The following is a 27698-nucleotide window of genomic DNA, read 5'->3' as shown; positions in this document are numbered from 1 at the left end:
TTACAGAAAATAAACTATTTCAGAAATTAGAGTTTATTTTGCACTTCTTGGTTCTGTGTAACAGATGCAAATTTGAGGGTGATTATATCCAATGACTTCCCTTGTCATTGGAATGGCAGACCTTCGGAAAAAGTCATTTTGTTCTGTTTGTTTCACTGAATTTCAGTTTTGTCAAAACATGCCTTTCCCATTATTCTGCATCTGAAAGGTGACATACTTGTATCTAAGGTGTGCATACAGCTTCGGTGCCAGCATTCTAGTTATGAAGCAGGTTAGCTTTGTTATGTAAATTTCTTAATGTTCATCTGAGAGGCATAAAGCTGTTTAACATATAAAATATTTAATAAATAGACTGTCTGGAAAGGAATAATTAGAGGGCTTCTCTCTAGGATGAAAAATTACATAGAGGAGAACTCTACAATCAATCATGTTTGTACAGTGAACTTCAGAAGAATTTCTAGGAAGCTAAAAACAAGACTTCCATTGAAATTGGCTTCTGGGTAGATTGTACACAAAATTTTGTGTCAAAGTGATCTGAAAATGAAGCCAAAGTATTATCTCTATAAATATAATAAGTTTTGTTTTTACTTTTTATACAAGTATCATAATGCACATGAATTCTGTTGTTACAGTCCTTTCGTTGTCGGCCTGGAGCTGTTGGCATCAGTGGTGATTCCATAAAAACATATGCGAGGCGAGGCAAAGCTGCAAGCTTGAGACCTTTTAAAGGGAATGCAATTGGCCTCAACATGATGGGAAATAGCAAGAAACTGAGGTACTGCATTGAGTTTTCTGTGTACTTAATCATTGATAAAAATTAATAACAAGTGAAGACAACTTATAGTATGACTACAGTATCTGGTGTGCATATGAAGAAACTACACTATTCTGCACTTCTGAGCAAAGACAGAAGAGTAGATATTTTTTTCTTCCAAAATCTTAGTAAAGCACACTAGTAAAACAGTGAAAAAGATTAAAATAAAGTGAGAGCTTTTGCATTTGTTGGTGCTTTACCATTGTTGTCTGAATAAGCTATTGTTTTTCTCCAGCTGACAGATAGAAGAGTATTTCTAATGTCTTATAAGACTGATCACTTAATTTAGTGTGTAACAGAAAGTGATACGTTCATATAGTTTCTCTGGAAGAATTTCCTATTGCTAGATTACTCTTGGTCTAGTTACTTTTGCAGGAATGAATAAATCCTTATCTAGCTATAACTTGGCCAGTTATCAGATATTTAATGCATACGTAATTATATAAGGAATAGAGCATCATTGGTTAGTGGGACTTACGACAGTGTCACTTCAGAAAGTAAATCCTAGATTTGTAGTGTGATGTGTGTCCTCTCGTGCTCTTCAGTCTTTGAACCTAATGTATACGGAACAAATCCTGCATTTCCAGTCTGAACTGATCTTTCAGATTCTTACATAAGAATGAATACATGAATTACAGATACTTTTGGCAAAATAAAGGCTTTTTGTCTTAACGTTGTAACTATAACCTATTCACATATGTTAATCTATCTTGTTGAAGTTCAACAACATGGTGGTGACAGCTTACACAGTATCTTAACCAATTGTTATGCAACTCCCTAATTTAGTTCTTCTATAGCATGTGTATGGTCTTAAATTCATTTATTATTTTTTATCAAAGAAAATACAAATTAAGAAACAAAAAAACCAATTCTTAGGGATCCTGAAGTTTCTTCTATAACTGAAATTAGAAAAGTAAATGCATGTGGGTAAGTACTTGCTGAAGTGCTATGCGTTTAATTCCGACATTCTGTTGTTTCTGTTGGATCTACTTGCATTGACAAATACTACGCTATAAACGTAAACCAGAAAATTCAGAAAACTCAACTAAAAAATGTTAAATCTGTTGGATGTGTGTCACCTTACTGAAAGATCCCATCTTCTATTTTGAAAGCCGGCAACCACCTTTTGTCTACTACTGAGCTGCATGCTGAAGTTACATGGAAAGTATAAATATCCACCTTCTCCTTAATAAACAGTCATTAATGGATGAGTTCATTGGGAAAGAATGGATAGGAGTAGGCCGTTGTGACTGATATAAGCAATTGACTTTTGATTAAAACTGTTGTTACTGATCATTGTCTACTGACTCCTATTTAGATTTTGCAAAATCAGTTTGCTTGGAAATGTGATTATGCTGCAAGCCACTGCCTTGATTCAATACTGTAACTGTGATAGTGTTACGTCTTTTGTAATCCATGTATCACAACAAAATCCTCAAATAACTGAAGGTTTGTGATCCAGCCACTGTAGTGAAGATTGGGTAATGTGTTAACTTTGAGGGTGTATCGTGACAGGTGCTTACTAGTGATCAGGTCTGTGTTTGAATTACTGGACTAAAGAAAATTTCAAGGATTGGTAATGCAGTTAAGCTTATAGATGAAGTTCAAGAAGATCAGATACCTGAGATCCTTGAGCATCTATGTATAGCGTTTTTTTTATCACACAGTTTTTCAACCTTGTCTGCAGAGCTGCAGAGTAAGAATTGAAAACTTCGTATTGGTGCTTTTCATTAAGATCACTGAGAGCGTGACTCAGTAATATTAGTATTATTGTCCTTCAGTATTTCCTAAAATTCAGAATTCAGGAAATGAGGGATAGGGAGATGGTAAGGATAGAAGGATGCAGGGGCAGTGAGAATAAATTTTTCTTATGCAGCTCTACTTGCATGAAGGATATTTTAACCAACCCATAGTTTTTATCTGTTGTTTGGTGTTGTACAATGAAGCATGTGTTTTAAGCAAATTTAGTATCAAACCCTAATTTAGCTTTTTGTTTGTTTGTTTGTTTTTTAGTTTTGTTGTAAGATCTCATTTTGGATTGCTCATTTCTTTGTCAGTTTTTGATAACTTATTATCAAAGGTTCTCATGATGTAAGACCCTTAGATTTTCTTTTTGGTAATGTTTAAAGTTATTCAATGATCAGCAGAATTATTGTAGTCTGTAATAGTGTTCTGTCTTTCTGAAATGCTGTGCTTGGTTCCTTCTAGCTCTATCCCTTTTTGTCAGTGCAAGATTTCTGTGTGCCTTGCCTTTTTAATCTACGATGTCCCCAAGTTAGCAGGATCAACTGATCTAATGTGATAGTGTAACCTTGTTTTCTTCAGAGCTAGACTCTTAAATGATGCAGTGTTGTCACTATATTCTAACTTCTTTGAGATTTCTAGAACATTTGTTCTTTGGACATACTTTCTGACAAGTTTCAGCGTTCTACGATTTTCTTGAAGCTGTGCTGAAGCTTGCAAAGCCAATTTCTGTTTGATTGTGGCTATGCTACAACTTGCTACAATTTCTGATGAAATTCTCTGATGATTCTGTCTGTACTGATTATGTTCTATTCTAAGACTAAGATTGTAGAGCAGAGTATTTTACAGCTGTCCTACTTGGAAAGATATCTCCATATGAAACAATTAAGTGTACCATAACAGTCTGCTTTGACTCAAATCTGATCACCCAGCAGACTGTGATGTTCTCTTCCAGCACCTACAGGAGCATCTCACTATTCACGATAGTTTGGCACAGCTCAGATACAACAAATAAAATCATGAGACATGACGAATGCGTTTCAAGATTTACTTGCGTGTTTTAAACAGTGCAGCTCTTTAGCATTTGAGAAGAAATTCCTGTGTTCTCCCTGTGTTTTCTCATCTAGTATCTCTTCATAGAGAGATTCTGGAGAGAAACTGAAAGTCAGAGGATCTGAGAGATGGTCAAGTATTTAGAACTGGCTACTGTCAAGATTTTATTTCTCAGGTGAACTGAACTGAAGGTTGGCTGTAAATTGGTCTAGGCAACGTGTAGTCTTGGCTTAGAGGTTTGTGGGAAAGTGTTTATCTTTACTTCCATGATGTTGATGATTGAATGTGATGTTTTACCATTTGGTTGGTTTAGGTAGGTCTTGTTCTGTTATAGGCACAGTTATGCTATGATCAGTGAGGTTCTAACAGTCACGTTATGCTGCAGTTCTTCAGAAATGCTCTGAAAGCATCTAATTTTTCTTACGATATTTGGTATAAATAAAAAAAGCTAAAAATAAATTTAAGAAATTAAAATGGGAAGTTTCTCAACTTCATCTTTTGAGGGATAAAAAGGAAGGATTAGGAATTGATTTGCAATTTTGTTGGAAAATCTGGGCCTTATGATTTTCTGATTTTTCATTACAAGATGAATAGAGGAAATGAATATTTAGCTGACTAATACTTCTGATAAATATTTTTAATCGATTGGAATGCTTTTTCATGTTCCTTTATTTAGTACAGTTAAAACGCCCAAGTAATTTTACAACCTAAATCTAAATTATGTTTCCATAATTTGAAGCAGTTATCAGCATGCAACCTGTTGCAAATTTCATGAATTTCTGAACATTTTAAATGCAATATTGTGTGTTCTGTAGTAGAAGTGTACAGGTACAGGTTAATAGTTGTCTTCACAGGACTATCACATTACTCATTTATCAGACAGAAAATTGTATCTTTGTATCTCCATTTAAAAAAATAAGAGGGAGGTGTCCCTTCAGAATTACCTGATCTGTGTAATAATGAGATTAAAGCCTTGAAAGGCTTTTAATAAATGAAGAAAATGAAGAAACACTAAAGAATATTGGTGAATATACTATTTCTATGCAGAGCCCTGTCATGATAGTTCAGCAGTGTCTATTCTTCTTGAGCTGTGGTACGTTGTTTTAGCTACCAGCCATTTTACTGCCACACATCTGCTGTGTTTGCTTTCCCTAAGGAGTAACGATATCTGAGAACTTCGCAAACATACAGTTCAATCTGTTTGTATGTTGTGCAGTATAAATCTTCTTGATTGCATTAAATACTTTGTCTTAGAATACTGTGTAGACAGGAAAATTAAGTTAATTTTAAATGGTTTTATCTCATTTCAAAAAGACAGTATTGTATTGGAGTGAGGAGAATGAGCAAAGGAGAACTGGTTCACAGGTGTTTTGGATAGTGATAAAATTTGATAAAAAATGTTAACCTTTTTTTTCAGGGGGGAAAAAGGTGAACACTCTTATCTGTCTGTTTTATTCTGCAATCTAATGCTTTTATGCCTATTAAATATAACCTAACAAATGACATTATTGATTCAGAGTAATTTGTTGATTGTTTTTATGTGACTGTTGTAAAAGTAGGACAGCAGAATTTTTAGCTAAGACACTGTAAAAACAAAAAACAAACAACAACAACAAAAAAAACCCCAACACAGTCTTTTCTTAAACCATTTTTTCTGTACTTTTGCAGTGAAAATGCTCAGAATGTGTCTTGTCCTGTAACTGTGGTACATGGTAGACGCTTTCACCATGCGCATGCACAGACAACAGTAGTAAAAACAGCAGCCCAAAGGTAGGACTAAGTGGATTTGTTTATCCAGGTGCTCCTGTTGTAGGAAGTTATTTCTGGTTTTGTACATAATTGTTTTCCTTATGCTGTGAAGTGTTTTAAGGAAACATAATTACGTGGTGCATACTTGATCATGAACCTTGATCTCAATTACTGAAGCTTATTGTTTATAACTCATTGTATAACTTCTTAGAGATGACTAATGCTAAAGCATGGTGACATACATTCAGTAGGAGAATACCTGATGAAAATATGTTGTGAAAATACTTTGAAATAGACATAACATGCAGTAGAACTTAATGTAACTGGCAATGTGGTAATCAAATAGTATTTCAAAGAAAATTCTGGCTGTGTAAGGCCTACTTAGTGATTAAGCAATAGATGTGATGATCATGTGTTTAAATAAAGCGTAACATGTATAAACTGGTACAGTTCACAGAAGTGAGATTTTACACTTATATTAATATCTGTTGGAATAGATTATAGAAAACTAGGGGATTTTATTCAACAATACTGATTTAAACGTTGTTCTTTTGAAAATTCAGAACATATCAGATTTGTAATAATACTAGTGTTTCAGACTTCTCATATGCAGACATTTTCACAAGCACATGAGCTAACCATTGCATTAAGAAATTTTCTTCTAAAATTTGTCCATTCGAAGCCCCTTTTATGGGTTTTATGAATCTCCACTGACCTGTCAGCATTTTGTAACCTCATTTTTCTGCCCTTATTTTTTTTTTCCTTCGTGTATGTGTGTAAATTTTTGGGGTCACGAAGATCATATGTAGTCATCATCCTGTTTTTCATACCATTTCCCTCATTTTCACATCTGTCTTCAGAATAACAAAGACCATGTACAAATGTGAATGAGTGATGTGATCCAAGTGCAGAGGGTAATCTGGCACTGAGGAAGCAAACCAAAAATGGATTTTACATTTCAGTCTCTGAGAACATACACCATTGTTGCATCCTTCCATTTCTACCTACACTGTGGCCTGTAAAGGACAAACAACACAGACACTTCCCTTTAATTTTCAGTAGTAGTGGATGCAGCAGTAATGTCATCACTTTTCTCTTTTTCTTAACATCACTGTGAAGCAAGGGTCTCTGAAGAGGATTGGTGGAGTTTTTCCTGGGAATTAAAAGTAAAAGACAATGTTTATGTTGAGATATGATTTAGACTGCACCACCTATGCTCTTCTTATATGCAGTCCTTTTTAGAACAGTTTTGTTCAACATCCTGTTGAGAAAAGAATGAGGTATCTTTAAACATTTATGCTGTTACCCTTCATTTTTCCTTTTCTTCCTTTAAAAAAATAATTCTAACGGATAAAAGCTAATCAAAAGTACTTAAAATGGACAGAAAACCTCATGAGAGAGCTCTTGTCCCTAACAATATTGTCCCTACAATATTAGATTAAACTTTTGTTATGAAATGGTTTTTCGAAGCAGCCTACAGAGATGGATTTGTCTTACCTGGTTACATCCCTTAGGCACTGTCAGTGTGTAGATTTCTGAGTAGTGCCTCTTTTTTCCTCTTTTGCAGTTGAAAGATGTTTGATAGCTTATTTGTTTGGGCAGTTGAATTCACTGCTTAAATTTAAAAGGGCTGAATCTGGCCATAATGCCTTGATCTTAATCATGAGGGGATATTTGTCTTGCCTACCTGCCTTTTTGCAATGAGAGATGCTTTTTTAATAAGCTTTTAACATAATGTGGGAGGAGAAGAAAGAAGTGACCTTGTATTTGTGAGAGAAAACTAATGCATAATATAAGCAAATTGAATATTGCATGAAGTAATTGGTAAAAATCATATTGGTTGTTTCTAAATAAATTTACTTCTGGGATTGTTATTTTATTTCATTTACATTAACTCCACATAATTAATGCTTATTGTCAGAATGCTTTTGGTCTCTCAAAGGTGGGGAATAGTCACAAAAATTCTGAGTAATGTTTTGCTACTGGGGAATTGCAGATCAGTGTTATCTGACATTTGTATGTAGAATTTAAGGGTGAGCTTTTCAGAGGATTTTCAATTTTAGTATCTTTTGCCAGTTGACACAACTGACTACTCTTTGAATGCTTCTAAATCTATTTATGAGTTAGTAGATAGAAGATTGGCTCATGCCATACTTTTTTTCCCCTGAGGCAAGGGGTTCACAATGCTGCCAGATTAATCTGGAAGGTCTGTATTTATGAGTTAGAAAATGATAGTTATTAGAAAGGAATATGTGCAGAAAATGTAACCAATAGTAAAATTCCAGGTAGATAAAGAAAGTTGGTAGCATGGAAACAGTTCTAAGGTGTTATTTTTTTCTTTTCTTGTGTAAATTTACAGGCATTAACAAAGTTTCGTTTGTAAATTTTTTTCCTGTGTGTTAATCAATTTCGTTATGAAGAAAAAAATTTTAACAAACCTAATGTATTGTTCTTAAATCTGTATTGAGTTACTGAATTGATAAAATAAAAATAAAAACAAATTACTTCTGAGTAGGTTGTGTCTCTGGCACTGACATGACTGAATCTTACAGCTCCTTGAGTGGGGTCACATAAGGCATTCTAATTGTGAAACCCAACAGAGTTGAATTTGGAGCTTTTGTGATATGTGCTCTGTTTCTCATTTTTTTCTCTGACTTGATTGCACATGCATGTTAATTTAAATTCTAGCTGAATATCTGTTGCGCTGGTATTTCAAATATGTGATTTCAATACAAAAAAAAAAAAGAGCATTTCAAAATAATATTTTGATAAATATTATTCATATTTTTTCCAGTGGAATCTTGGGATGAAATTGAACTTTATTCACTTCTGATGCAAAAGATTTTCAGATATAGCCTGGTGTTGTGGTTGGTTCAAACAGATGTTGCTTCATTTAATGGACTCATAGTTCTGTCTTATGCTATTGACTGACTGTTCTCTAAGACTTGGCATTGGAAGAGCGTGCTATATACAGCATGTCTAACCAATCTTAGTGCACGACTTGCATGAAGCAATTTGTGGGGACACTGCTTGTTATAATTCTGGGCTCTGCTGAGGATTGCCGTCTCTTAATCATTCTAAGATGCAAAATTGAGATTTTTTTTCAGTGCATTATATTAATAGGGGATTTTAAAACAAGCAGGTGAGGCATTTAGTGTAATGACAGTGCGCAGTATATTTTTTCTGCAATCTTTCAATTTCTTTATCACTTAGCATTCTGAACAGTGTGCCTGTATTGTACTTGCAAACAGTTAATCCAAGCTACACATTAACTGTGCCAAGAATATAAAGATACTGGAAAATGGCTACGTTTGGAGGTGGTTTGGATCTAACTGGACTCAAACTCAGATGTGATCCACCCAAAAGTTTGTAAAGTCAACTCCAGTTGTGATATTTTTTTTAAACCACTTTCCTGCAACATTTACTAATCATCCTGTCCTCTCAAAGATTAAGTGTTCAAATAGTTTTTTAATTCCTTTTACTCTCTTCCCAGAATACCAATCATTCTACAGATTGTATGTGGGTTTTTTTTTCTTCAGAATTTGTTCAGAATTAAATTTTAGACACTGAAAAGGGGGCAAGTAGCATTTAGCCTACTGACCTTTGCTTTCTGTGAATTCTTGTTTGTGCATTTATCATTACTGTTGCAAAAATGCTGTAAATAATAATAATGCTCATTTGAAAGCTAGCGCAGTGAGTACAAGAGGCAGTGAAATTATTACAGCTTACATCTAATAACTTTTGAATTTAGTGATGTGCAACACATGTGGGGCTTTGCATCTTATGTGTTTTTTTCTTTTTTCATATTTTAAGCAATCTGGACCGAAAGGAAAGGTAAGTTTGCTGTTGATGAAATGAGCATGGCAATGAGCATTAAAAAAATCGACTGAATAAATATTGTATCAATGCTAATTAAAAAATAATCCAGTCAATCATAACTATGTGAGGGATTTGTTTGCTTTGTTTTTTTTTCCTTGATAAAAGATGATAATGGGACCACAAAAAGAACCTTCACATCCATCTCTGAATAGTACCATGTTACAGTGAACTTTGGGTATATTTCTACTGGAAATCTGTGTTGGGGGAAGAGGAAGGGTATGGATATTCGTATTATGAAAAGAGATAAATTTTTAACTTCCTCTGGAATTTCATTCCGAAGTCTTCTTAGAGTAACAAACTTTATGTAATAGAATCTTTCTGAGGCATATCTTAATAGATTGTTTAGCAACTTAAATTCTTAACTCTTATTTTTTCATCTTGATTTGAGTAGTATTAAAGCCTTTTATTGTATTACTGCATACATTCTGCTAATAAAGTGTGTATGTGAAAAATAGTTAACTGAATAACGGTTAGGAAGAACAAACACACTGTAAGGCTTGTCACATGTTTGTCAAATGCTCAGCATCTCTTTTACTGCCTGTAGTTTTTCACTTAGTATATTTTGTATTTCTTTCTCTATAACCTACTTCTATAGATTATTGTGTTTTGTTAGTGATAATTTATTCATTTTTATTTATTTATATATCTGTATGTGGTTTTGGCAGTATAAGCTTGATATCAGGTTTAATTGTTTAAAATACATCTATAATGTTTAACCAGTAACAATATAGAACAGAAATCTATTTTAGTTATGTTCTTTTTCAATTCACAGTTTTGTAGATTTATTTCAAATTTAGTAGTAAAACCAGGCATTTTTGTTTAACTACCTTTTGTTATTAGTTAAAGAGAGTAACAAAGGAATACTGACCAGTCAGCTTTAGTCCTCTTGCAAGGAATAGAATAGAGCTACAAAGATCATCACATCCAACTTTCACACAATTTCAAGGCTAACACAGAGTTAAAATGTATCATTAAGAGTGTTATCCAAACGACTCTTAAGCATGAATGGGAGCAGGAGGTCAACCGTCTCTTTAGGAAGCCTGTTCTAGTGTGTAGCTACTCTATCAGTTAAGTTTTTCCTAACGTCTAGTGAACCTGCTGTAACACAGATTTAAACTATTAAGATGTTTGGTCATCCCTTTTACTGGTCTGGCTTTGGTTTCATGTACTTTTTCCCTGTTTTTCTTTGTTGTGTGTTTGTTATCGATTAACCATTTGGTCATTAATGCTTTTAATTTGGTACTGTATGCCCTAAGAAAACTAGGACTGAGATGCATTCTGGTGATCTTAAATTTTTCCTTGGGAATCCCTGCTTGTTCCTTCTTTATTAGATACAATGTGTAGATAGTCTGGCATTTTCAGCTGTTTGATCCCTAAGGAAGATTACTAGTTTGAGTTTCATTAACAGCAAAAAGGTATTTGTTTTGAAGTGCTTTATGCATTGTAATATTCTGTAATATTGTTTTCTTTTCCAAACTATTGAAATTCTTTTCCAAATAGTCCTTTTAAAGATAGATGAATAGATGACATATTTATCTTTTAAAGCATGTATTTCCATTCTGCATTCTGTTTCTATGTTCGTACACAAACTGTTCACTGTGTTAAGTACTTCACTGTAGAATGTATCAATGGATCTGCCACTGTTCAAAAGGCAGCAAATTTTTGTGCTGAAGGAGAAGTCTTTGTTTAGCAGTAAAAACTTCATGCTGGTAGTAGTCCCTGCCTTTCTGTTTGTATGGGTTTCTTTGGTTGAGTTTGGTTTTTTTTTTCTTCAGTTTTCTTTAGAAATTGGCTGGATGGTCGCACTCAGACTTGTGGTCAATGGCTTACGTCCAAGGGGAGACCCATGATGAGTGGCAGCCCTCAGGGATCGTTTTGGGACCGGTGTTATTTAACATCTGCTTTTTGGTAACAACAATCTAGGCAACCCTACAGGCTTGGAGAGGAATGGCTGGAAAGCTGCCTAATGGAAAGGGACCTTGGTGTACTGATGGACAGTTGGCTGCATATGAGCTAGCAGTGTGCCCAGGATAGGCTAAGAAGGCCAATGGCATCCTGGCTTGTGTCAGAAATGGTGTGGTGAGCAGGACAAGGGAAGTCATCCTGCCCCTATACTCGGCATTGGAGAGGCCTCACCTGGAGTACTGCGTTCAGTTTGGGGCACCTCAGTACAGAAAGGACACTGAGATGCTGGAGCAGGTCCAAAGAGAGGCAACAAGGCTGGTGAAGGCTTGGAGAACATGTCCTACAAGGAGCAACTAAAGGAACTGGGGCTGTTTAGCCTGGGGAAAAGGAGGCTGAGGGGAGACCTTATTGCTCTCTTCCAATATCTGAAAGGTGCCTACAGCGAAAGCGGGGTTGGTCTCTTCTCGCAGGTGACAGGATGAGGGGAAATGGCTTCAAGTTGCTCCAGGGTTGTATATCAGGAAAAACTTATTTACAGAAAGGGTTTTTAAGTGCTGGAATAGGCTCCCCAGGGAGGTGGTTGAGTCACCATCCCTGGATGTGTTAAAAAACAGTTTGGATGTGATGCTTAGGGACATGATTTAATGGAGAGTTGTTAGAGTTTGGGTGGTATGGTTAGGTTGCAGTTAGACTTGATGATCTTTAAGGTCTTTTCCAACCTGAGCAATTCCATGATTCTGTGATCTTTGTAGGCAGCATGGACAGTGAGATGGAGTGCATCCTCATTAAGTTTGCAGATGACATCAAGCTGAGTTGTGCAGTTAATGCACTAGAGGGAAGGGATGCTATCTTGGGGACCTGGACAGGCTTGATAGGTGGGCCCATACCAACCTCATGAAGTTCAATAAGGCCAGGTGCAAGGTTCTGCATCTGAGTCAGGGCAGTCTCCAGCACAGACACAGGCTGGGAGCAGCCCTGAGGGGAAGGATTTAGAAGTGTTTATTGATGAAAGATTCAACATGAGCTGGAAGTGTGCACTTGCAGCCCAGAAGGCCAACCGTATCCTGGATTGTATCAGAAGTAGTATGACCAGCAGGTCTAGGGAGGTGGTTCTGCCCCTCTACTCTGTTCTTGTGAGACCTGACCTGGAGTACTGGGTCCAGTTCTGAGGCCCCAACACAACAAGGACGTAGAGCTGTTGGAGCAGATCCAGAGGAGGGTCACAAAGATGATCAGAGGGCTGGAGAACCTCCCCTATGACTACGAACTGAGAGAGCTGGGGCTCTTCAGCCTAGAGAAGACTCTAAGGAGACCTTTTAGCGGCCTTCCAGTACCTGAAGGAGGGCCTGCAGGAAAGCTGGGGAGGAATTTTTATAAGGACAGACAGGTGGTGACAGGACAAGGGCAAATTATTTTAAACTCAAAGAGGGTAGGTTTAGACTAGGTATTAGGAAGAAATTCTGTACTGTGAGGGTGGTGAGACACTGTAACAGGTTGCCCAGAGGTTGTGGATGCCCTGTTCCTTGAAGCATTCAGGGCCAGGCTTTGAGCAACCTGATCTAGTAGGAGTTGTCCCTACCTATAGCAGGGAAGGGGAGATAAACTAGTTGATCTTAAAAAAGGTCTTTTCCAACCCAAACCATTCTATGATTCTAAGTGGGGGTAAGAGGATGGAGTTTTGAACAGCAGAAGAGACAGAAGCTGATGTATTAGGAGCCAACAGGGAAATGACTGTGAAATGTCCATAGTATTAAGGCATGTTACACTAGAGAAGTAACAGTAGTCCAGCTGAAGTCTTTCTGTGCCCAGTGCAGGAGTGCAGGTAGCTTGGGTAACAAGCAGGATGAGTTGGAAGTCACTGTGTGCCTAGAGTACTGTGATTTGAACACTGCTAATGAAACTTGGTGGGATGAATCACACAGCTGATGCACTGCAGTCAGTCAGTAGCTATATGCTGTTCAGGAGATAGACAAGGAAAGAAGATTGGGACAGTTGCCCTCTCTGCCAAAAAATGGGTAGGCTGCCCAGAGCTGTCTAGAAAATGAGGAACAGGTTAAGAGCTTACGAGTAAAACTAAGGGTCCAAGCCAATAAAGGAAGCTTCATGGTTGGCATTTACTGTGTCCTCCCTAAATAAGACAGACTTGTTGACAAAGTGTTCTTTCTTCAACAACAGCAGTTCTGTCTAAGCTGTGAGCTGCATACAGCCCTGGACAGCTAGTAGTATGGCCTCACAAGGATGTACAATTTTAACATTATTTTGTCATTTTTAACTATTTTTCATGAGTCAGTTAAGCTTGAGTGTGGACTGCACAAGTGACATCAGAAAGCTGTGGAGGGAAGGGTGCAGTGCAGGGCTATCTCCACCTCTCCTGCCCACCATACAAGTACAGCTGAATCAAAACCCGTGTGATAATTTCAAAGGGCCTGATAATTTGATGCTTCAAGAGATTATGTACTGAAACAAATTAAGATTTATTCCTAGTTCTGAAGTGTGTTTCAACCACAGATGATTTCTTTTTTCAGGTGAACCCTTAAGATTTAATTGTGTTTGTTTGAGATGTTACTGCTTACAGCAGTTTCCTTTGCCTCCTTCACTGTTGATTTTTGTCCTTGCGATCACAAGAAACGTTATGTGATGCATGTGACCCATTTGCACAGCAGTGAATTAAGTAGGCAGTAAGCAAGGCCTACTGTATTTCAGGTGTATGTCATCTTATGTTATAACATAACAGTAAGCTACAGCTGTGGATCAGTGTATGAGCAGGGAAATAGCTGTTGTAAGTAGTAACTAAGATGCTGTATTTGGAATCTTAATTTGACAGTAGTATAATTTGGCATGCTTGTCTGCAACTGATATTTTTTTTCAGGAGAGTCAGATTATAATGCTTTATATGACTGTGAATAAAAATGTGATAGTATGCAAATTATACTGTCTAAAGTTCTCTTGTCAAATAGTTTTATCTGCATAGTATTGTTTTCTTAAAGATGTACAAATAATTTCTTCTTCTGTGCCATTTTTGTTTTGGCCAAAATTTTTGACACTGCACGTCTCTCCTGTTTTGCCTGTGTTTTTTCTATTTTATGCTGTGGAATCTAATATTAAAATAATAGTTGTTTTCCATTTTTAGCCTTTGAAGTATCAATGTTAATAGATCATGAATATGGGGGAGGAGATATTTGCATCAATTCTTGAAGACTTTGGTCTGAAAGTGGGACTTCAACTACTGATTATTATCAATAAGGATTTAGATCAGAAATACTTAAGACCTCACTGTAGTGATTTCTAGCATTCTGATGATACATATTTTTTAAGTTCTCTTGTAAATGTTATTTATTCATAACTTTGAGATGCAGTTCTGATTTTTCTTTTTTTTGTGAGTAGTTGTGGCAGAATTATAATGGTGTCTCTCAAGAGAACAACTGTATGTGTAATTTATTTTCCAGAAAAGAATATCCTCCTCAGCTTCAGAAAGTAGAAGCAGACCACATTAGGTTATCACGGCCTCAAGGACTGGGTAAGTAAGAGTACTGGAGTTCTCTGTTCTTTTAAGCAGAATTATTTTTTTGAATCAGTACTTTAGGCAGATGTATTGCCAAACTTTGAGTAATCTTTAGTATATCTTCTTGTATCATGCCATTTACATGAGGTTGTGCAAGTATGAAAAATGTCGTTCTTTTTGACAGATTTTTACAACCTGTTCAGTGATGTTTTAATAAACTTTAACTGTATTCTAATTTAAATGCAAATGAAATTGTATTTAGAACCAGAGAATTGTTGGGTTTGAAACAGATGTCAGGAGATTATATAGTCTTAACACCAAGGCCCCAACTTGTTCTTGAGTTACAGACGAGGAATTTCTGTAATACTTTTAGTATAAGCAAAATGTAACGTGCTAAACCACACTTGGTAAGAAGTGTATTTATGCACTGAGAGTAGAATAGCCCAGCATCAGCACTGCTCTGTAGGTCGCCTAATATATGCTCTTATCTCATTGGTAGAGACCATCTGTGGAGATAATCTGATGCAAGAGGGAAAATGTATTTTGGTTTGAGGGGTGGAAATTGTGAAATTGGGAAAAAAAAATAATAATAACAATCACCATGTTCTTTTCAGCTTTGTCAATACTGACATAGATAACTTGTGAACTAGCTTGACTCTCAGTATATGAATTAAGAAAGTATTCATATATAATATTAAAATTGTAGCCTTTTAAAAACTTCAAAACTGAAACAGGAATTAAACTAGTGAATCAGACTGGCTTTTTTACATTGCACTGAAATAAAACCGTTCTTATAAACAAAATCTCACTCTGTATGTTTTAGTTTGAAGTAAATTGTGGGCTTCTATATTCCTGTACTCTCCTAGTATTTAAATTAATACCCCAATATAAAACAAGTCATGGCAGTATAATTCATTGTATTTTGCTGAGTTTTGTGAGGAAGGAATAAATCCTAAATAGTGCAGAATATTTTCATTTATTCTAAATACATTCACCAGTAATCTCTTTGTGAAAATTACCATCAGCATCATGTAGCAGTTTCTCATCTCCTTTCAGCAGAGAGACTTGCTTCCGGTTGTAGTAAAGTTACTGTATGTTCTTGAGACCCAGGCCTCCTCCAAAGACATGATGCTATAAATTGTCACCAAGAGACACAGAAATAATAGTAATAAAACAACGCTTTCAGTATTATTTGGGGGATATTTTTCTTATCTGCTCAACAAATCATGAGACGCTTATTTACGTGAGTTAACAGTGTAGTTTTTGAATGTTTTAGAAAAAGACATTAGAGTTTGTGAAGAAATAAGACCATAATGTAAGCATATCTGAACAGACGTTTCTTGTTAACACGTTTGCATTTTTTTCCTCTTAGACAATGTAATGGAAAACACGGAAGAGTCAGAATCAGAATCTGAATCTGAAATTAAGAGAAAAGTGCAACAAAAGCGTCACTGCAACTCATTTCAGTCTGACTTGTCACTATCTTCTGCAAAAAAAGGCTTGACCCAGTTGAAGGTGGGCTAGATTTAAAAACCAAGCAGAACCAAATAAACTTTGGTTTAATTTTATGTGTTTATGCATATTTTAAAAACCAATTTTGAAATCAGTTGGTACTCCAAAAACCCTTAAGAATTAGGAGAAAGATTTAAACATTCTAAAAAATACGCGCGCACACACACACACACACACACACATATGGTGATAAAGATATCCAACTGTTGGTGCTGATTATGGAATACATGTTTTCTGAGTTAGACAAATACTATACTGGAAATCAGAAGAACCTGTGTTTAAATGGATTAGCCAGTCTGATTCTTGTTTATTTTTATAAGCCAGAAACGGACAACTTTGGTTTGCTATATATGAAGTAGAGGATTAATGTTTTGTTATTTGACAGAATTCATTAAAAAAAGAAAAAAATAATAATTCAGTACTCAGGAAGTACAGCAGTATTACAAAGTTTCAAGAAGTTAAGATGGTTTCTTTCTCACTGAAACCAGCAGATATCCAAATGGCATTTTCTTACCTAAATGCAAGCAGCCAGAATTTTTTCTGAATGCCCGATGTAAGTTGTCTTGGAAATTCTTCTTTCCATGTTTCTTATTAGATTGTTATGCAGGATTTGTAAAGCACATGTTCAGATCTTGCTGCCTATCAAAGTGGAACAACTTGGAAGGGAATCACAGTAAAAATTAAGTAGATCTATGATTTCTATATGTAATCAGCTTTGTTTTCTCCTGTGTATTAGTAAGTCAGTCAAACTATTTCTTCATTGGAATGAAACACTTGACACTACTATCAGACATTTCAATTAAATTACTGCTTTATTAACTAAATACATAATGTTACTGGATGTTTTAATCGGTGAGCTTTTCATCTACAGATGTATTGAACTTCACAGTATTTAACTAAATACTCTATAAAATTGATATAACAAAACAGTTAAAAAAAAACAACACAAAACCTTAAAAGACATTGATACTTAGTTTATGTTCCTTTAAAGAAGTAAAATAGTAATTACAGCTTATGTTGTGTCTTGTCAGGTAAGGGACAAAAGCAGAAAAATCTTACAGGTTGAAAATGTTAAAAAAAAAAAAAAAAAAAAAAAAAAAAAAAAACCACCACCAAAACTTAAAGAAATGAAATCTTGTCATACCTTGATGAAGCTGTGTAATAATGTTTCATCTTTGTAGGCTATCTTGCAGCAAATTCTGGGTCTAGCTGGAGGACTGTATTCATGTAGAAGAAGTGAGGTGTGCTTTCATACTATTCCTTCTTATTATGAAGCCATGGTACTGAGCTTTAGGACTACTTGCCACACATGGAAAGAGCACACTAGAACTGTTCTAGATTAGAATCTTTAGACCAGGCCAAAGCTATGGCAAGCTGGTCTTCTGTGTCTCTGATGGAGAAAGTGGTGGACTTGATTACATTAATCCAGGGTCTTGATTTCATTTCTAAAACCACCAGACAGATAGCACTTGAAAAAGAATTTAATAATTACTTATGTCTTAGAAGTGTGTAAAGTTGAGAACACTGAGTTCATAAACGGAAAGTTACTCTTTCTCAGCCACAAGAGCTATGTGCTTGTAGTAAAATTGTCAGAGTAATCCTAAAAAGGGAATAGAACCTATGTTTTTTTCACAATGCATTAGGAGAGATTAATAATGATGTAGCCTCACAAATTGTATCAAACAGGTTGATTTAAGTTAAACCCGTAATTCAGCAGGTGCCTGAATTTTATCTTACGTGAAGCTTACAGGATTTATCCTTACTTTGTTTCTTACGCTGCCCAGTGCCAGCAAGTGCTAGAAGTGTAGCACAAAGCCAGGTTAACCTTGACTCCAATACCTTAGGGTTGATTAGAGGATCCTAGAGGATCCCCTATGATTGCTGTTTGTGGATATGCTTTTCTGCATGTAGGGTCTATTCTGTTAACTTGAGCCTTGTGTTTTGCGTAGAAACATTACTTTTCAGCAATTTAACAGATACAGAGGAGGAGGTATTATAATAAACGTATTAAGGGGAGAATTCTGTTGCTGTGAATTACAGCTTCATGGATGAATATGGAAGTCAGAAAAAATCTCACTACAACTGATATCATTAGCAGAGCTCTATTATTTTTAATGATAAGCAGTGCATTTTTAAAGGTTTTGAAGGCTTTTAAAGACGTGTTTTATGCATCTGTCATGAACTGTGTGCTTTTTCATGAACGATTCATTGGCAGAGTATCTAAACAAATGGAACTTTTGAAAAATCAAGAAGTGTAAATTTGGTTTCATGACAAAGGAATTATAAACAACCAGCTACTTATCAGGCAAAATACAAATGGTTTTCATCTTCTTACAGCATAACAGATTGCACTTCGTAGTTTTTAAAAATTTACAGAAGTTTTATGGGACGGAGGATTTTGTTTTGTATGTCCTTACTGAAAAAAAAGCTGAAATTTTACAAAAATTTTATATGGTAAAGATTAGACCTAGCTCGAAGGTTTATAATATTTGTGTTTTATGGATGCTTTAATATTCAAGTTACAACACATACATATGTGTAGAAATCATCTACTTAAGTAGTTAAGAATCTTGAAATAGAGTCTGACTAAAAAAAAAAAAGTTTGCCCTTTTTAATCAGATATGGCTACCTCTGCTATCAGAATGTAGGCTATCAAACCATAGAAGAGAATTTGATCTAAACTTTTGCTTTGTGGTTGAGGTGGAGGTCTGTATTTATTCAGTATTTTAAGATCTTTCACATATAATTGGTAGCTTCTATTGAATGTTTTCATGTCTGATTGAAACGCTTTGATGTGATTAGCAGTATTATTGTAAAAAGTAGATTCTATAGCTCAGCACTGAGGCACAACACTGTTTTTCCCATGACTTGTTATATTATCCCACCACTCAAATATATATCTGCTATGCTTTTTGTACTTTTTTCTGTTATATTTTGCTCAGATATGTGTAGCATTGCTAAATGCAGAAAATTTTTAAAATAATTTTTTTCATATTAGAAATCGTCCTAAATGATAATATGTAACTGAATTTTAATATTTGCTTTGTGTTTACTGTAATTGCTAACGTATTATGGACAGTTCTCATTTTGAACAAGAATTAAGTGCAAAATTTGCAAGTAGTATCTTTGTGGTTTTTTTAGATCATTCAGTTATGGGTTGGGGTTTGTTTTTTCTTTTCTCCTCTAGCTTTTGGAACCAATTGAGTACTCTACTGATTGCCCAAATTGTGGGCGGGCAAATGAAAACCAGACCAAATGTCGACATTGTGAAAATGTTTCTCTTAAGGATTTGCAAAGAGTCTCCAGACAAGCTGGAACATTGAGTGAATCTGTGGGACCTTTATCACGTTCTTCAATACATCAGAACTCAGCGGGGCAAAAATCTTCAGGTACAGGGTTCAACACAAAGAAGTTTTATAGTTCTGCTGTTGGGAAAGGTCCAGCAGATATTCTACTGAGTAATGAAGTTGTAGGACATTCTCTGTTGCGACAGAATGGAAAAGTTGGTCTTCTAACTGGGACAAAAAATGCTAAAATTACTGGAAACTTAAGACAGAGAAATACAAGACCATCAGAACTAAATGATCCAAGTAAGTACTATTTCATGAATACAGGGTATTATATACTGTATAATGAAGAAACTTTCCACACAAGCTTACTTGCTGACTTTGCATGGAGTTCTTTTTGTGGGAATGTTCTTGGAGAAGAGGGGCATAACATACTGTTTTTTATGTTCTTTTCGTACACTGAGGTACTCCCTGTGAAAGGTGAACACAGGGGAAAATAAGTAAATAAATAAATAATTTTTTTAAAGATGTAAATTTTACGTTTTTTTTAAATGTATTCTTAGCAGACTGTCATCTGCTCTCACAAAGGAAACATTTCTGATATCTTTTTTCCCTCATATTTGTTCTGAGCTATGCATCTGAATACTGCCTGGGATTTCTCATTTATTTAAGTTTCATGCTTTCTAAAATTTCATTTTTTGTTATTTTCACTGTGTGACTCAGAATAATAAGCAGTTGGGAAATGGAATTTGGGAATCGTGGCTTTTGTTCTATGCTTAGTGTTGTAGACCGTGTTATGTTAATGATTTGAGCAACTTAAACTGACTAAAGGAGTTACGACTTTTCTTTACATTGCCTGTTTTATATAACCTTTTAAAAACTAAGCTTTCCAGGGAGAGGGGCTTAATGTTCACTGTTAATTCCTTGTTGACATACGACATGAGTGATTTCATTTCTCTGTCTAGAAGCGGGTTGATATCTCTTTCTTGTATAGCTAACTATGGAAATAAAGGGTGAGGAAGAGAGTATCTGTGAGCAGATTCAAAAAAACTATTAGTAAAAGCATAATATAAATAATGGTGAATGTGGACTGCTTTTTGTTACTGCAGGACAATTACATAAATTATTTTTTAAGCTGTTGCTTGTAAAGAAATTTCTGTTATAGAAAAATGTAGTGGTTGAGAATTTAATATTTTCTGTTTAGTTGTTTTATCTAGTGATGATGATGAGGAGGAGGATAGTGGCAGCACTAGGAGAATGGAAAGCATTTCACCTCGTCCTGCAGATTCAGCCCGCTCCTCCCCAGCTCCTTCTACAGGAAAGGTGGAAGCAGCGTTAAAGGAAAACAGTTGTGGAATAGAACAGAGAATAGGTAGTATTACAACAGATACAGAAATTGCAGTCACACTACCAAGAAAAGCAAGAATGAAAGATCAGGTACTATTTCATGCTTTGTTTGAAGAAAACAAAAATCAAATAATAAATGAGAAATGTGAAGGTTTGTCTTGCATTGTTGGAAGTTGGCTATATTTCATTGCTTTTTCTTATTCACCAGCTCATCTACTAGTATCTCTGCTTATATAATATTGCAAACATAAGAAAATGTGCTGTTAACGTGGATGCTTCTGTGTTGAATGCATGCTTTCTGAGACTGGACAGGTTATCTCTGAAAGTCAGGAACTCAGGGCCTTCTCAGCTTGCAGAAAAATGTCAGTACTGTTTCCTGGTGAGACTTTGGACATGTGAAGTTAAACTTGAAAAGAAGAGGAAACATTGGGAACAGTATTGGCCCTTTATAAATAAAATACTTTGACAGCTGTCCCAATTGATAGCACTTACTTTAAGGATTTCATGGTGGGGCTTTTGTTTTTTAGTTGAGCACCACTGCAAGAATTGGATAAACAAAGACAAAAAAAGCACCATGAGCAGACTCCTTAAGTGCTGTCAAAGGGGGCAGCTTTCATGGTATGTTTAAAAACAAAAGCAAAAAAAAACAAAACAACAACAACAACAAAAAACTTAGTAATGAACCAGGAGGAAAATAAATTCCCTGTGACGATTGTTAATTCTGCTGATTAAAATAAGTCTCGGTTCGCTTGTCCAGTTTCACTGTTTTGAGTTTGGTCCAATAAGAGTATCTGATTGGAATTGTGACTAAGATTTGAAATCTGTACAGTTTTTTTCTGAACTAGAATGCCAATAATGTTGAAACAAACCTTCATGCAAGGTTGAGATTCAGAAGCCAGTAGTCTAGAATCTTAACTGATGAAATGATGTACATTTATGATGTGGTGCATAATCACAGTGTAAATCTGTGAGCCTCTGAGCCTGGTGAGGCTTAAAGCTTGGACAGTAAATAGTTCTGAATTTGTTACTCTGGCATTATATGCTGGATTAAGTGAATGCGTTACACTGTGAAGGCATGATTGTGTCCCAGATGTTTTCCTTTGTATATTCGTGTTCCTGCCCACTACCCTTAAACAGTCACTTGTTGCATTAGAAATGTATTGCGTACTTGAGGGAATAGTAGAAAAGAGTGTTATTTTTGTGAAACGTAACACAACTTGACTCAAGGAAACTAACAAGAATTGCTGATACCAGAACACTTGCCAGTGTGATTTGGAAAAAAAAAAAAAAAAAATCCTTTAAGGTGGTTTATTTTTGTAAGCATTCATTCTGTGTTGAAGAGAGTACTTGAATGAACTGCCACTAGAAAGATTTACTGTGTTACTGTTTGTCTTTGAGTTTTGAGCTTTTACAGTATTTAGGCAGTCCAGTGGAAAAAATGGACAGCTATCTTCAATAAGAGTCTTTGGAAAATATTTAATTACAGGGATGTAGATCCTCTCCCCTGTCTTCTCACCTGCATTTAAATGAAGTATCCGAAAGTATATTATGAATTATGACCAAGATAGGTTAATGATTGGAGGCTGTCAAGTAGTCCTCAAGATTTAGTCTAAATGGATTATTGAGTCCTTTAAAACATTTTTCTGTGGCATTTGAATTGTATTTTTTATCCTAAAAGAATGTTTATTAATAGGCAGTTTAATGAAATAAGGAGATAGATACCTAAGAGCAAAACTGTTGTACAGAAAATTCTTTAACAAAATATATCAATTTAAGCAATACAACAAATAAATATATTCTCTTCTGATGGTTCTCAGAGAGCCTTTTTTTTTTTTTTTTTCCTGTTAGTTTTTCTTAGGATTTCTCTTTTGGTAGTCAGTCATCTCCTGGAGATTTTCTTGAGCTGGAGCCAAACTGCACATGGCCTGGTTTCAATGTTTAGTCTTCTGACCTAGGAGTCTGTCCTAAAAACACATTAGTGGTTCTTCAGAGTTCCTTTATGTTTTTTTTGATTGTGTTTGTTTATTTGTATTTCTTGAAAATTCTACTGCTAGTGTTTTATTGCACTGTACTTCAGTAATAAGTCAATGTTTTCAGTCACCAAAAGCCTATACTAAATAAAATGAAACATATCTTCAGTATTTGAGGTGCTTATACAGCATTAGTGTATTTGTATAAATGAATTAAAATGTATTTAAAATAACCTTATTTTACTGAGCTATTCTATATTTGAATATAAGTAAACCTGAATTATTCTTTGGCAGTTTTGGGAATTATTTGTGACTTTGAAATTTTACCAAATATCTACAAGGGTAAACTTTTTTTTTTCCTTAAGTTTTAAAATACTGACATCTTCAAATGTTGCAAAAAGATTTTTTTTAGGAGATTTCCTAAAAAATTATATGTAATTTTGGTGGATTTACAGTAAACAGTCTTGTTGACAACAGACAACTAGCCAAAAAAAAATCAGTCACTACTTTTTAACAGCTTGTTTTAGCAATAAATCTTAATGATAAATTCTGAAACTTTGAAAATTGCTTTTCAGTTTGGCAACATTGTGTCTAACACTCCAATAAAACGTCGTAAACTGATTTCTCAAGAAATTGTAACTGAGGCTGTGCCACCACTAAATTATCAAAATTCATGTGAAAGTGTCATTCTGAACTGTCGAAGTATACGAATAGGGACCCTACGAAGAATGGTGGTGGAACCAGTGATTGTGAGTAAACTTGTTATTTACAAACTTCTTTTCTGGTTTTGGGCATGTATGTATTTTCATACTTGAACAACATATTGTTTTGCCTTTATCTGTGTAATAGCTGTCTCTAGTTTCAAAGACTAAGATTCCCACAGACATTACATAGATAGCATTGCATAGTAATGTATACTGTCTTGTTCCAGTACTGGATCAAAACCTCATGTTTACAAAATCCCTTCCCTTTCACTTCCTTTGTGTATTTGGGGGGATGGCAATGTGTGAATTAGGGTACATTTGTTAAGAAAATAGAAGGCAATGGTTATTAAAAGCAAATCAGTTTATAGGTTGGTGGAAGAATCATGTCTTTTTTCTACATGTGTTTAATTTTGCTTCTGTAGCAAAATATATTTTGCTAACTTGCGTTCAGGAGAGGTTTCAAGGAGTCTTTGAATGCCAAGGGCACATAGTTAGCTACAAGAAATGTATGTTTCTTACCCAGGTATCTACGGAAATAACAGATAATCAGTACTTCTTTTCACTTCTTTACAAATATCTGTTGTTTGACTCACTTGAATACTAATAGATGATATTGTCTTTTGAAGGTTTTCTTTCTCATTAGAGTTTATAGTATTTTTTCAGGTGCTTTGTTTTTTCAACACTTTAAAACTTTTGGAAATAAAGCACTTCAGAGATGTTTTAATATGACTGAAGGAGTAGTACCAAATTATAGAGAATATGCTTGATACATTGAGTTGTGATAAAATGTATACCTTGATATTGTATTACATTTTACATTTGTCTTTGAAAAAAAGCATTGAAGCCTCTGTAGTAACAGTTAACAGACATTAACTCAGTTTTATTATGGAGAAGATAGAAAATCTTACTGTTGTTTATCTTCCACAGTTTTGCCTTGATTATATCAAAATACGCTTAGAAAGTCAAGAAGGTGAGTACTTCTCCCGTTATATTAATATTCAATACATACTTTTTAATTGACTTTATCAAAGGAATTAACAGGTGGATCATAATGAAATGTCAATTCTACTTTTACTGTATATGTAATAAATTGTACTGGGTGTTAGTAGTCAACAGAACAAAAGAATCAAGAGTATAAATTTGATCTGAGGTGTTCCTAGTGAAGAAGAATCAGAATGATTTTACATTCTCTTCTTCCTACTGAAAGAAATAAAATTCGCTGATAGGAATTACCAACTTGTGGTGTGTATGCAAATAGGTCATTAGTTCTTCCCCCTCAACTTAGATGAAGAGTTTCAGTTTTACTGGTGTTGATTGGTGCAAAGGTCTTAATTAAAATGATTAACAAAAACAACAGGCAAGAAAATCCTTCCTTCTGTAAAACGTTATCTGTATTTCAGATACGTAAAGTGAAAGCTACATAGGTGCCTAATATCTTTCCTACGTATATCTTCCTTTAAACATTCTTCTTCTCTAGCCTGTAGGTTATATGTTTCACGTTACTGAAAGAAATATGTTGACATAGTTAAGGAGATGAGCTAATAATTATTCCTCTTCCCTTTGTTAGAAAATGCTGTCCTGCCTAAAATTTAAGTTTGCTTTTGTTATTTGTAAGGTAACCATTACTTTTTGTAACTATTATGTCTCACAAGGCCTGCAAAAGTAAGTGTAGAGTCTTCTCAGTCAGGTGTTTGTTGCATTTAAAATCAGGTGCATAGGTACTATTTTTTTTTTTCAGATGAACTTTTTTTCATATGTTAACAATTTACTGTTTTTTCTGGCGTTTCTCTCTATTTAATAGTAAATTAAATGCAGGACATTATTTTCCATAGGCGGTCAGATTTTTGTTATCTGCATATGTTTACTTTTTGGACAAAGATAAATTTACAAAGCATGTTTTACAAACCTATCATAAAATGTGTTCTAGCAACAGTTGCAGATTTAGATGGTCACTTGTTTTTCCTCTGTTCTTCTGTGGAATAAGAACTAGATTAAAGTTGGTGAGAAGAAAACAGTTTTTTAAATTACTTTCCTGCCAGGTGACATCAGAATTAAGTTTGTTTTTTAACAAACATCACTTGTGTTTCTTTCAGTTTTTTAAAAACTTTCTTTAATGGTTGATAAACACATTTATCTCTTGTTAAAATCAAAGGGGAAGTCATCAGGGAAATCTTTGTATTTTGACTGGGTTGTGATACAGTTTCATAATTTTCTTCTAGAATCAGAGAGTGATGTCCGAGAGATAAACCTGAAAACTTCAGAACTTACCAAATGTGAATGGTGTAGTGTCAGAAAATTACCAGTAGTTTTTCTACAAACTGTACCATCAACCTGTAGTAGCCTGAGAGACCAGCTGAAAATGAGTAAAGATAATGTCTGGTACGAATGTAAAGGAGACAGTAAGTAAACCAATTTTAATTCACTGTATCACTTTAAATTATCTTTTAATGTTTGGATCATGACTGAGTGCACTAAGAAGTAAAATTGGCGTAATTGGCTGGGGCATATGTAGATATTTTCCTGATGGTATTGCCTTCCCTAGCTAATGGGGAGAACAGTTCAGAACAGCTTGGCAAAAATATAGTTTTCTCATTGTCCAGATACATGCTTGTTTAGTTTAGTACCTTTTTCACTGATAGTTCTACTGAACCAAAGTGAAACTGGTTTTTTATTTAGTGTTTTTCTAGATGCCTTTATATTTTTTTGTTGACTTTGGTATGTGTACATCTTTCTGTTCTGTTCTGTTCTGTTTCCAGGCCACAATTTGAGTAGAAACTTTTGTATAGGTTTATTTGTGGTGTTGGTTTTTTGTGTCTTTTTTTCTAAAACCTAGACAAATACTTGTTTGTAAAATAAGCATGTTGTCTTAACACATCTTAAAATTAATTTCAGCATAGTCCTTCTTGAGGGTCTAAAGTGTTAGTATATACTCTGTTTTTTAATTGGCGTGGAGTCATTTTCCCCTCAAGTAATCAGACTTTTCTTAAGATTAATTTTTGTGCTTATTTATAATTGTGTGCAGCTTTATATATACATGATACATTCAAATGCAAATGGAAGAACACCACCTTCAATAACGTCAGGATTGTGTGCTTCCAACACAGAATACTGTTATAATAAACTCATCCACCTCTTATAAAAAGTTGAAGCTGTAAGTAAGGAGTGTTAAAATTACTAAAGTAATTGAAAAGCCTGTAAGGGATGATACAAACAGTCCTAGTAGCGGGCATTTGACCCTCAGGCAAACACGGGTGTTCACAAGTGAACAAAAGCAAAATTTCCTGATGTGCCTGGGGAAGAAATCTTTTCTTTAACCATTGGAGAGTGTGAGAGGGAGATAGACTGGTGATGTGTCTCTCTGCGAGAAAGAGGCAGAGATTGCAACCCCCGTACTGTAGCGGACCCTCTCCCTTGCTGTGGTCAAACCAAGAGAGCCAATTTGAGAAGAGAGGAGGAATGGCAGCAGGTCCCACCTTGGCAACGCAGGCAACGCCTATCCCGACCTACCTCGGTTTCCCAGCTGCCTCTATGTAATAGGTTTGAAGCCCTGAAACTGGAGGGTGAGGTGGCTGAGAATGAGGTGGAAGGACTGCCTCCAAGCTTTTTTAAGGAGAGGTGGTCAGCTCCACACTTGATGACTGCCTCCTCCAGTAAAGAAAGGAGGGTGGTAGTCATAGGTGACTCCCTTCTAAAAGGAACTGAGGGCCCAATATGTTGGCCTACCCCTACCCATAGGGAGATGTGCTGCCTCCCTGGGGCCCTGGGGATCAGGGATATTTCTAGAGAACTAACTAGTCTGATCTGCCCTTCTGATTATTACACTCTATTGATAGTCCAGGCTGGCAGCGATGAGGTCGCTGACAGAGGCCTAAGAACTATAAAAAGTGATTTTAAGGGACTGGGAAGGTTAGTTGATGGAGCAGGCATACAAGTAGTATTTGCATGTATTCCTACAGTGGCGGAGAAGGACACTGAGAGGAGCAGGAAAACCAACCTTATAAACACATGGCTGAGAGACTGGTGCAAACTCAAAAATTTTGGGTTGTTTGATCATGGGGCAGTCTACTCGGCACCTGGTTTGAGGGCTGCCAATGGGTATCACCTATCCCAAAGGGGGAAATGGATCCTTGCCCAGGAGTAGGTGGGACTTGTAGAGAGGGCTTTAAACTAGATATGAAAGGGGAAAGGGATAGAAACAGGCCTGCTAGAGATGAGTCTGGGGGAGTAGTAATG

The 27698-nt window shown here is 35.4% G+C and overlaps 1 protein-coding gene across 4 annotated transcripts in view; it reads left to right on the top strand.

The window, feature by feature from the left end:
- Positions 1-27698, top strand: part of SENP6 (SUMO specific peptidase 6) — a 72559-nt gene that overhangs the window by 25944 nt on the left and 18917 nt on the right. For 2 of the 4 annotated variants that reach the window (XM_085217774.1, XM_085217777.1), the window contains exons 4-13: positions 633-775; positions 5279-5380; positions 9173-9193; positions 14590-14660; positions 16018-16160; positions 19345-19747; positions 20649-20881; positions 23337-23510; positions 24393-24435; positions 25685-25864. In XM_085217774.1, coding sequence (XP_085073900.1) covers positions 633-775; positions 5279-5380; positions 9173-9193; positions 14590-14660; positions 16018-16160; positions 19345-19747; positions 20649-20881; positions 23337-23510; positions 24393-24435; positions 25685-25864 — 1513 coding nt within the window. The remainder of the gene's footprint in view (positions 1-632; positions 776-5278; positions 5381-9172; positions 9194-14589; positions 14661-16017; positions 16161-19344; positions 19748-20648; positions 20882-23336; positions 23511-24392; positions 24436-25684; positions 25865-27698) is intronic. The other 2 variants (XM_085217775.1, XM_085217776.1) reach the window with 2 other exon arrangements.

The sequence above is a fragment of the Meleagris gallopavo genome, chromosome 2, assembly GCF_905368555.1.
Source record: "Meleagris gallopavo chromosome 2, MGAL_WU_HG_1.1, whole genome shotgun sequence".
In the NCBI taxonomy this organism is placed as follows: Eukaryota; Metazoa; Chordata; class Aves; order Galliformes; family Phasianidae; genus Meleagris; species Meleagris gallopavo.
This window is presented reverse-complemented; position numbering and strand designations above follow the sequence as displayed.